General features: G+C 36.4%; 1 protein-coding gene and 1 pseudogene across 1 annotated transcript; both read left to right on the forward strand.

Moving 5' to 3' along the window:
* Nucleotides 1-3,505: 3,505 nt before the first annotated feature.
* Nucleotides 3,506-4,693, forward strand: LOC138334532 (uncharacterized; annotated as a pseudogene).
* Nucleotides 4,694-5,305: 612 nt separating this feature from the next.
* On the forward strand, nt 5,306-12,005 carry LOC138335785 (uncharacterized). The gene is made up of 3 exons (XM_069284950.1): nt 5,306-5,479; nt 8,656-8,735; nt 10,601-12,005. Exons 2-3 carry the CDS (start codon nt 8,712-8,714, stop codon nt 11,753-11,755), a joined length of 1,179 nt encoding a protein of 392 aa, XP_069141051.1. The 5' UTR covers nt 5,306-5,479; nt 8,656-8,711; the 3' UTR covers nt 11,756-12,005.
* Nucleotides 12,006-12,250: the final 245 nt, after the last annotated feature.

The raw sequence follows: 12,250 nt of genomic DNA on the forward strand, positions 1-12,250 counted from the left end.
AACATGTCCTCCTTTTTCTTACCGTCTCTTTTCATGCTTATCTCCAGAGACCTTGCCCGCTTCAGCGCTGCCTCGCGATTGTTTGGAAGTCTTTCCCTAGGTTCTATAAATGGCAGTGGTGCCGTCCAACTACCCTCCTCGTTTTTCATGAACTCTGTCTCCATGATTTGAAGAAATTTCCTATCCCTTACAGACAATCCTGGTTTGTTTTCGTCTGGTGACTTTATAAAGATAGGACTCTCATTGTTAACTTCCATCTTGTTATGACAAGGGTGTAAGCAGGTAGGCCTCCCATTGGCTAGTGTGTTAAGCTTGTTCACATTTACATTTTCAGTTTTGTGAATGGCACCCAAACAAGTTTCCCAACAACAATCCATCCAAGTCGTAGTTTCTGGGCAAAAGGTGAGCCAGCTTTGCCTGTACGTTGGTCCATGATATGGTGGACTTCTGGAAGATCACGTCCAATAAGAAGTGATATCTTAACCTCATCCCTTACAGGTTGAATCAAATTTGTGAGATTGTTTAGGTGTTTGTAATGTTTTGTAACCTCTGGAGTCGGTATCTCTTCCCGAACGTCTGGGATTCTGTTGCACTCGATGACCTTTGGTAATCTAGTTTTAAAGCTTCCATCCATAGACTCTATCATGTAATTTGACAATCGGCGTCCAATATCCATGCGGGTCCCTGCACACGACGACATGGAATACTCCAAGGCAGGTCTGTCCTCCTCAAAGTGATCAAATATACATGAGCGTCCTAATATGCGATTGCTTTGATCATCAATCATGACGTAGACAGTTAAGTCTTGCTGATGTTTTCCTTTCGGATATAACTTCGCCATCACAATTTTTCCACAAGATTTTGCTAGTGACGGCAGGATTTCCACAAACTTGAGTACAGGAGGTCTTGATGTCAGTAGGAGTAGTTTCCTTTCCACTGCTCTCCCCTCCATGACTTTTCGAGACCCAAGCTTTCTTTCTTGGAGGTTGCTTTGACTTGGTACTATCATCTTGAGATGAAACATGAAGAGCTGAAGGATGGTCTGTGACGTTACAAAGCTCACAGCGCACTGATGCAGTGCAGTCTCTTGCTAGATGTTTCTCCATTCCACAGCAGCGGAAACACAAGCCTTTTTAAACAAAAAGTCCTTCCGTTCACCTATAGGTTGATTTCTGAATGTCCTGCATTGGTTCAAAGAATGTTTTGTATTGTGAATAGGACAGAGTGTTTGACTAGCTGAGGTTTCCTTGGTTTCTGATTTCCGTACTCTGATATTTGGACGAGCAGTTTTTGTCCTCGCATTCCCAGATGTGCCTTCATCCTTCTTGGTATCTGTAGTAGAGTTATCATATGTGAAACTAGGATCATTTCTTACAACAGCTAGGTCCCTGATAAACACTGCAAAGTAGGAAAAGGGTGGATACAAAACCTCCCACTTTTTCTTGTATCTTGTTGCTTCTGTGGTCCATTTTTCTCTGAGAAAGATAGGTAGCTTGTTTACAATAGGCTTGACCCCAGATGGACTGTCATAGTAGGCCAGAAGTATGGAGTACATCGGATCATCCTTCAAGGCATTGATCTCTGTTACCAAATCAGCTAGATCGTAAAGTTTATGAAGGTCTTTACCAATCCTCTGGAAGTTGACCAATCTTTTATCAATGGCTGCACGTACCATTTCTGGACTGCCGAAACGCTCGTTAAGCCTATCCCAGATCATCTTCAGACAAGACCTTGGGTCGCCTGCCTTGGCTGCGCGGAGTGCTTGAGCTTGTCTTGATGATTCAGGTCCTAACCACTTGATCAGAAGATCAATTTCCTCAGTAGCAGATACTTCTATCTCTGAAGCTATATTCTGAAATGTGGCTTTCCATGAGGCAAATAACTCAGGTGAATCATTAAAGGCTGTAAGCCTGGACAGAAGTAGGTCCTTCTTAACCATGAATTTCGCAAATTGTGCACACAAATCCATCATTTGAGTAGGATTGTTTCCTGAATCGATTATGCCCTGTGTCCCAATAGGTTGACTTGATACGTTGATTCTTGCAGGCAGTTTTGGAATTTGCTCTGTTTCCGCAAAATATTTATGTTGACCTTTATTTGTTTCAGTAAAGTTTATGTGTTGACCATGGTTTGTTTCAGTAAAGTTTGTTGGTTGACCGCTGTTGGGGTCATTGAAGTTCAAGCATTCCTTAGTTGTAGTTTCTTCTACCTTTGATCTGTACTGAACATCTTTGCCTGCCTCCTGATGGATTAAGTTTTGCTTATCAACATATGAATTAACCCGCTCTTGAACAATTTATCTTGATCCAGATTTTCCTTTTGACAGATCTCTTTGTAATTGCACATATCATACATTGCCCCAAGTTCTCTTTTGGCTACCTCTGCATCTCTTTTTGCAGCTAACATTGAAAGACGAGCTTCCAGTTCCATTTTTTCTTTCTTCAATTGAACTTCCAAAGCAGTAAACTATAATTTTGCCCTTGCTCCTTCTTCTTTCCTTTCTGACTGGATTATCCATGCCTTTGGATAGCAGTGTAGAACTGTAGTCAGTGTCGTATATGTAGATGTCGTATATATCATGGTGTTTTACTGTGCTGTCATTGAGCCTTTATTCAAATCAAAATCACTGTACAGACAAACCCCAGTAGAAGGTGGAGGAGGAGGGGGTAAAACACCTTGGAATTTGACATTTTCTACTGTGTCTTCTTGGAACGCGGCCATGCGTGTTTTTAACAAGAGTATTACAAGAGTAATTCACGCACTTGGCTTTCAAAGCGCGAGTAGCGCAAGGGAGATAACTCCTAAACAATATGTGGTAACATTACAGTCGATGAATCAGCCTATGATTTGGCGGGAAATACTAGGTGCCACTGGATTCCGGTATATTGTCATGGACAACCGATTAAACAATAGCAGTAGATGAAATAGTCTTATCGATAAACCAGATATACAAAAATAAATAATACACTTCAATCTATTTTTAATATTTTAATTATAAAAAAATCATAATGATCAATTTAAAGAATATTTTAACATTTTTCAGTAAATTCTCCCACTGACTTAAACTCTTATTATGGTATTAGTACGCCAGAGCATAAATGACAACGTTAATATTGGAAAATAACACACATTGAGCTTAGTAGCAACATATCGGTACTGTGCAGTGGCAATGTAAATATATACCAGCGATGAATTTTTCAAGTTTTACTCGAATTCCAATTTTTTAAATCAGCGAATCTAAGATGATAACTTTTGTAAGGATTTAAGTATCTGTATAGTCCCGCCTACTCCCTTATCGGCTTAATTGCCAACCACCCGGGTTTTTAAGTAGGTCGTGTCCGGCCTTTAATGGTAAATAGTGTTATTGATATCGTCAGGCTTGAAAATGCAGGTACAAATAGTCTTAAAACATTGGAAAATACAAAAAGAGAAATTGAATTATTTTTGCAACCCCCCCCCCCCCCTCCACAAAAGGTAAGAATAAAACATGGATCATGGATCTCCCTTGTAAGTAAACTTGTTTATTTTTTACAGCGCATCGGGTTAGTCCTCATAATCTTCATGGTTGGCACATATATCGCTGTTCGAAATACTGGAAAGCATGATACCTTTGGCATTGGTGCAAGTTTACTGGACAACCAGATAAATAACGACTTGACTGATCAGATAAGAAAACAAGAAAATTGGATGAATAGCACCATACCAACCGTTATAAACATTACCGATATCAAGTATATAGTCGTGTATGACTGTAGTAAAGCAAGACCAGGGACTTGTGGAGGTTGGAGCGACAGAATATCGGGTATATTATCAACATTTATAATAGCCGTTCTTACTAAACAACCATTTCTTGTTAACTTTGATAAACCTTGCATCCTTTAGGATTATCTCGTCCCAGCTACTTTCGATTGGCGGTAAAATGCATCGATATTTCAAAGAAGAAACACGGCATATCATAATCTTATTGACTATAGCTCCAATAAAATAAAGAGTTTTTTTGACTGGAAGCAAAGATATTAATACCTACTTTTCGAAGGACGTCAACTTCATTCGTATGAACTGGAATTTTACGGAGTTTTTCAGAAAAAGACCATACATTGGAAGTGAAATTCCATGGCTGACAAAGCTAACTTATGCTGACATATATAAACAAATGTTTGAAATGTTATTTAAGCCATCACCTTTGCTCGACCAGGCGTTAAAGTAACAATACCGGACACAACGATCTCGACCAAAGTTAGCATGTGCCCATGTACGTGTTGGCGGTAATCCGACCATCCCAGGAGATTTTAAAAGAGAAAATAAACCTCTGGAAATTCTCTGGCAATATTTTGATACCTTAAACAAAACTGAATACGACTTGTTCATCGCTTCTGACTCTGAGCAGGTAAAGGACGCTGGAAAGAAGCGTTACCATGGAAACATGATAGACACCGTCGGGAAGATAACCCATATTGACAAACAAAGTAAGACAGATCCAAACGAGGGTTTCCTGAAACAGATGTTAGATTTCTACACTTTGATCACGTGTTATAAACTAATTATTACATCAAGTGGGTTTAGTATTTTGGCAGCATATGTCCGACAAAGAGACGATGGGCTGTACTGTTGGCGAGGACGAGACCTCAGACCGTGTTCTAGATATACTGTACACAATACGTTCCCTGGTGAAATCCTGGCCCCTGCTTCTTAGATATCTATTCTATGATCAGCGCAAATCAATACAAAACAGTGGTCTAATACACGCTAGCATTGATTATGTGCATAATGTAATATACGTGTATAATAATCTAAATTGTTTATGTGTGAACAGCTATTGTTATTTTGTAGTATCAACATGTATGTGTATCTGATTACTTTCAAAATGTCACGTAAGTGACTTTTCCGGCTTTGGCGTTATTGTAAACTACCTCGTATAAAGGAAGTATTAAAGTGAGTACGGAAATGCGAGGACCTGTACATTAACATACAGTTGATTTATGTATATTCATTGGGCGCGTTTAAAGGCCCACTACTATTTCGAAACAAAAATAAAAATTAAATTGAATATATTACCAAGACATGCTGTCAGATTATTTTATTGGAGCTATAATCATAAAACTGCCCGTGAATAAACGAATGTCGCTGTCTACTTTAAGTTATACAAATAACTCGATTATATCAGTTATATCATAGGCCTAACCTCTATTTATGAAACTCTTATAAACAATGATGATTTACGACAGACATATCAAGAGACAGTAAAATACACAATAGAGACATTAAATATGCAAGTCTTTGATCTCACAGAGTGTGCTGTAATGTGAAGAAGAACAAAACATTCATATTGATTCAGTGCGAAAAATGCCACGGAATCGATAAAGCATATAAATATTAATTAGAAAGCTTATGGGAATTCCAAATATTGACTTAGAGGAAACTAAACAGAAGGAGTTGTGCTTAATTCCAATTCCATACCAAGGGGCATACACAGATTTTGGTAAGTTTGAATCTGTGCGGTCTTTTCCCCCAATGACAATGGGAGTGGACATGCGGACGTGAATGAATATTGCTTTTAAGTTTTACAAAAATCTACATGTGTGTTTTTCTAGATGGATACTTTGTAATGATCAATTTTTTCCGAGTTTACAAATGATGAAATGTATATGCTATACGATCGTTTCATAATACAGTTATTTAAATGCTTTTTTGAAACAGGCATAAGCGGTAATTTACCGAAAGACTGACTACTTTTGTAAGACAAAAATAGGATTTTCTGGGAAATATACTGCACTTTCATAATTCATGCACAATTACAGTTTAATTAGCGGGGTGATCTAGGGCGATTTATAGAGGGAATTTCCATCGATAGATGGTACGAAAGATGCATAGGAACAAAGAAATGTAACAAACAAAACAAAAAATGATGCACATATGCATATTTTAATCAATATATAACTGGAAAAGATCGTGTCTGAAAACCATTTAAAATATATTTTGACATAATGAAAAGCGTTTTTAGCTATGTATAGATATACAAGTAAATTGGTAGTCCCTTCAATGGTTTAACCATATATAATATCAATCTTACTCTTTGTTGTCATGACACCGATCCCATCCCAACTCATTGTCGATTAATTAATCAGCCTTTACCTTTAGCTAGGACGCGGCCTAATTTAACGGAGCGTAGATTTTAGAAACTGAGGTTAACGAGTATTGATCCCAGCTGTGATATTTCACTGACAGAATAAAACAGAAAGCCTATCAATCAATAGTTTAATAAATAATTTACAGTTGTTTAATGCCGTTCCGAGGTGTTGGGACCAACCTGCTGAACTGTTTCCCGAGGCCGGGGGCCGAGGGAAACAGTTTATAGGGTTGGTCCCAACACCGAGGGGAAAAAGTTTTGACTGTTGACTGAAAAGGAATGAAACAACGTTAACTGTTTTGTTACCTGAATCGCAATCTTAAACTTATCTCTGAGCTTCTGGTGAGAAAGAACATCGGTATAACAAAGGTTTCAAGGTGCCAAAACGACCTGGATTAGACCATCGATTAGTCCCACCTTCCGGTGAGTATGACGCCACGAAACTCACGTCAAATGATGACGTTATGATCACCGGATGGTCGAACTAATCAATGGTAAATTGTATTTTACTCACGTCGTTTTGGGATCTCGAAACCCTCCGTAATTACAATGTCAACAATAAAGCGCATGCAAACGTTCCGCACCAGTCAGTATAGTCGAAATTACTTTATTTACATTTATATACAGAGTAAGTAACAATTAAAGTTATATATTCATTAACTGAACGAATATTTTGACCGGTTAATTTTTCATCAGTAATCTATTGAAAGCCGCAAGTTTTGATTAATTAAGTTGTGGGACTTCATTAATAAAAACTTATGATTTTCAATAGATTACTGACGAAAAATAGCTGGTCAAAATTTTAGTTCAGTTATTGAACATATAACTTTTATAGATCATTCCTACAATAAAGCATGATGCCTTATAAACAGTGGTTACAACTTACAATACATACATTGTGCCACGTAAAGGTTCTTGTTTTCATACTTTATGTACGTTTGATAAAACATACCTGCAAAAGTCCCTTAACAATTACAAATAAAACTGGACAAATGTGAAATGAAAGTGTAGAACACAAATTGACTTCATAGCTTGATCATAATTTCTCATTTCAAAGTACCATAAACGTAAATATGATTTTTGGCATTACTGCCAAATTTCTTTTTGAGCTTTTATTGTCTGTGTAAAATTAAAGACTATGTATTGTAAGTATTGTTATTCTCAAGATATTGGAAACTTTTGGTAGTGATTAACATATGAAAAACTCTTCTTGATTCGTCAGTGTGAAAAATACGGTACATTTTTCACCGGGGTAGGAAAAAAATGTTTGCAAACTGTGTGAATCCGTGACCAAATTAAAAAAAAATAGTGACATCAAAGCTTATGATTAATTTTATAATCTATTTCATAAAATAAAACCATATGTACCATTCAAGTGATTTTTTAAGGAATTATTTTTTCCGAATTAATACGCAACGTCAATGTCTCTATTATGACGTCACGATAACGTCGGGATTTCGCACCATTCTCTTATTTTTTGTAGTGGTATGAAAATAAATTGGCCAATGAGAAAGCCAGATTTAGTATAAAAACAAAGAAAAAATAATTACATAACTTTGGATAATGTAAAATTGAAAAATAAACTTAAGGACAGAAGAACCACCTATGGAAAAGAATGTCCATTCGTTTTTGTCTTTGACTTCATAAAACCAAAACATATTGAAAAAATGCTAATGATTTAATTTGAATAACACAGTAATTAGGCATTAGGCAATTTCATGCTTTTGCATTACAATAAAAGAAAAAAAGAAAATCATAAATCGACCTATTTATAAGGCAATAAAATTGCCAATCAATGCCTGTTGTGAAGTCAAATAACGGAAAACATGTCAAAATGATAATAAATAATAAATAGGATTGTCACTACTAAACCTGTGTTCCAGATTTTCTCCAAAACCATTTTGACCCAAAACTCCCAAAAACGTATATAATACTTTCCTATTTTAAATAATGCAGAAAATGAAGACGGAGCTTGGTAGTTTTCATTTATATTCAGATGGAAATCCGTGAGATAACAGTTTAATTTTCTGCCAAAAAGAATTTACAGATGCTTAATTTGTTTATGTTGTATTTCCATTTGTCTATTTTGTCATCTTTTTATCTGAAACACTTCGGATTCAGTAAAAATGTAACCCATCAAACAAAGAAGGAGTGTCAATTGGGGCTCTCTGGTAGCCATGACCGGAAGGCATGATTTTTTGTTTACAGATGCCAGGAGATTAGAACATCATGATATGATATGTCATATATAAGGTCAGGTCGGAGTCAATTGTGAGTTATGGGGGTTAGACAAAATGGTCAATTTTCTGTTTGGTCCAGTTTTGTTGAACAAAATGATAATTTTGAATGATTTTTTTATGAATGATTATGCATTGATATGTAATATATATATACACTTTGTATATATAAAATCAGAAAATATAACTTTATGTCAAAACCTAGGTAAAAGTGACCTAATTTTGTAAAATGTCAATTATTTTCCTATTTGATGCGTCATCATCCATTAAATGTATTAAATCTCATTGCAGGATAAACAGACAACATAGAAGAGCATGTAATATCGTCCCGGCGCCTGTAACTAACAATGTATTACTGTAAACATAAACATGTAAGTATGATATTTCACCGTATACAGCAGCATCCTCGATACTCCAGGGGTTCCGATCACTTACGATCGCTACACCCCTGGACTATTTCATAGGCAGCAAACCTGAACAGGTAATTCAGTCCTTTGATGTACATCAAAAGAACACTGTGGTTGACTGTGTGGCTTTGAAGTGGGCTTCGCTCTCTCTGTAAACTCCAAAGGAAATGTTTGCTTGTTTGTGATTTGTCAAATGTTTTCCGCTGAGCTGCCTTGAATTTTACTATGATATAGTCCAGGGGTGTAGATATCGTAAGTGATCGTAACCCCTGGAGTATCGAGGATGCCATATCATATACAGCAATAACAACCGAGGTTGTAGTCAAACTGTTATCTTTTCTATCATGTCACATACAACATGGGCCGCGATGGGAAAATGAGATAAACAACAGGGAGATTTAAAAATATGTATTGAGTTATTCGGTGTTCCATAATTTTCATCATCGTGTACCTCAGGTATACTAGTTAGCAGAATTATGTTACTCGTTATGCGACAGCTAAGCATCAATAACTAGAAAATACCTTCATCCATCCTCCATACTCCAGGGGTTATTATCACTGATGGATGTCACATCCACCACTGGCTGTGTTATTGCACAACCGAAGGCAGATCAGGAGAAAAAATCTGAACCACAGGCCTACAAAGATTTTCTTTGAAGACTACAGAGAGACTTCATGGCCACATAATCAACCACATTGTACCGTTATACCGCTCTTTTGATATAAATCAAAGGACTTAATTAACTGTTCTGTTTTGTTACCTAAAGCTTTAATATAATATAGTCCAGGGGTGGATATAACGTTTGTAAGTAATTGTAACACTTGGAGTATCGAGGATGACCTGCCTCTTGTAATGACTTACTGTATATACTTATGGTGTGTGCATGGTAGGTAGAATTTAAAATGTTTATCAAATAAGAGACATTTAAGCATCGGTTGTCATATTTTTGACATGTATTGGTGTGTAACCTACATTGGGTGTTCTAGCATATCCAGTGGTGCGCGTTAGCTTGATATGTATGATAGATATGCTTAAACACCCAATGTAGGTTACATACCAATGCATGTCAAAATATGACAACCAATTCTTATATTTACATTTAAAGTTGTCATTATCGTTTAAAAATAAAATAGATAAAAAATAAAGCATAAAAAACTTATACAAAGAGAAAAATATCATTGAATGAATCAGCCTATTTGGCGGAAAATACAAGGTGTCACTGGCTTCCAGTATGTTGTCATGGGCAACCGACTAAACAATAGCAATAGATGAAATAGTCCTATCGATAAACCAAAAATACAAAGATAAATACAACAATTCAATCCATTCGAAATATTTCAGTTAGAACATATTTTCATAATGATCAATTTAAAGAATATTTTAACATTTTTATTTCAGTAAATATTCCCACTGACTTAAACCCAGTGTTTTCGTAACCTCTTCAGTTTTGATTATGGTATTAGTACGCCAGAGCCTAACTGACAATGATAACATTGGGAAATAACACACATTTGGCTTAGTAGCAACATACAGGTGATGTGTAGTGGCAATGTAAATATGTACCAGCGGTTGATTTTTCACGTTTTACTCGAATTCCATTTTTAACTCAGCGAATCTAAGATGATAACTTTTGTAAGGATTTAATGTTAATGGTTAAACTAGTGTTTTGAAAATTCAGGTACAAATAGTCTTAAAACATTGCAAAATACAAAAACAGAAATTGAATAATTTTTGCACCCTCTCCACAAAAGGTAAGAAAAAAATGAATCTAGATCTTCCTTATATCTAGGTTTAAGAGTAACGATTGTACGTTTGTTTATCTTTACAGCGCATCGGGTTAATCCTCATAAGCTTCATGGTTGGCATACATATCGCTGTTCGAAATAAGGGAAAGCATCATAGCTTTGGCATTGGTGCACGTTTACTGGACAACCAGATAAACAATTACTTGACTGATCAGATCAGAAAACAAGAAAATTGGATAAACAGCTCCATACCAACAGTAATAAACTCTAACAATATCAAGTATATTGTGTATGACTGTAGTAAGACAAGACCTGGGGCTTGTGGAGGTTGGGCCGACAGAATGTCGGGTATATTATCAACATGTATAATATCCGTTCTTACTAAACAACCATTTCTTGTTAACTTTGATAAACCTTGCACCCTTCAGGATTATCTCGTCCCAGCTACTTTCGAGTGGAGGTATAATGCATCGATATTTCAAAGAAGCAACACGGCATATCATAATCTTATTGACTATAGGTCCAAAAAAATAAAGAGTTTTTTGACTGGAAGCCAAGACATCAATATCTTCTTTTCGATGGGCGTCAACTTCATTCGCATGAACTGGGATTTCACGGAGTCTTTCAGAAAAAGACCAAACATTGGAAGTGAAATTCCATGGCTGACAAAGCTAACTTATGCTGACATATATAAACAGATGTTTGATATGTTATTTAAGCCATCGCCTTTGCTCGACCAAGCGTTAAAGGAACAATACCGGACACGGCGTTCTCGACCAAAGATAGCATGTGCTCATGTACGTGTTGGCGGTAATCCGACCATCCCAAAAGATTTAAAAAGAAAAAATAAACCGCTTGAAATTCTCTGGCAATATTTTGATACCTTGAACAAAACTGAATACGACTTGCTCATATCTTCTGACTCTGAGCAGGTAAAGGACGCTGGTAAGAAGCGTTACCGTGGAAACATGATCGACACCGTCGGGAAGATAATCCATATTGACAGAAGAAGTAAGACAGATCCAAACGAGGGATTCCTGAAAATGATGTTAGATTTCTACACTTTGATCACGTGTGATAAACTGATTATCACAAATAGTGGGTTTGGTATTTTGACAGCGTATGTCCGACAAACAGACGATGGGTTGTACTGTTGGCGAGGACGAGACCTCAGACCGTGTTCTAGATATACTGTACACAACACATTTCCTAGTGAAATCCTGGCCCCTGGTTCTTAAACATACAAAAACAATGGTCTAATGAACGCTAGCGTTGGGTATGTGCATTATGTAATATATAAAAGCAGTTTCTGACTTTTTGCCATCTATTTATCAAAATTATATCAAAGAGTATGAAATATTTATCTGTACACCAAATGACTAAATTACCTGTTTTGTTCTGTTGCCTCCAATTTTACTATGAGATAGTCCAGTAGAGATCGTAAGTGATCGGAACCCCTGGAGTATCGAGGATGAGTAATACGATTATCCGAACCACAGGGCCTCGCTACTAATGATGATATATATAAGATAGGTCACGTCTATTTACAAAATAGACGTGACCTATCTTATATATATCATCATTAGTAACGAGGCCCTGTGTCCGAACGTTTGCGGTTTACTTAAACTTAAACATTACTTCTCATGTGTGTTGATCTAAAATAATAATTTAATGATTCTATAACGCTACAATTCGGTTGTATGTTCTGTATATGTATGTTATTACGAACGGCA

The sequence above is a fragment of the Argopecten irradians genome, chromosome 11 (genome assembly GCF_041381155.1).
Source record: "Argopecten irradians isolate NY chromosome 11, Ai_NY, whole genome shotgun sequence".
In the NCBI taxonomy this organism is placed as follows: Eukaryota; Metazoa; Mollusca; class Bivalvia; order Pectinida; family Pectinidae; genus Argopecten; species Argopecten irradians.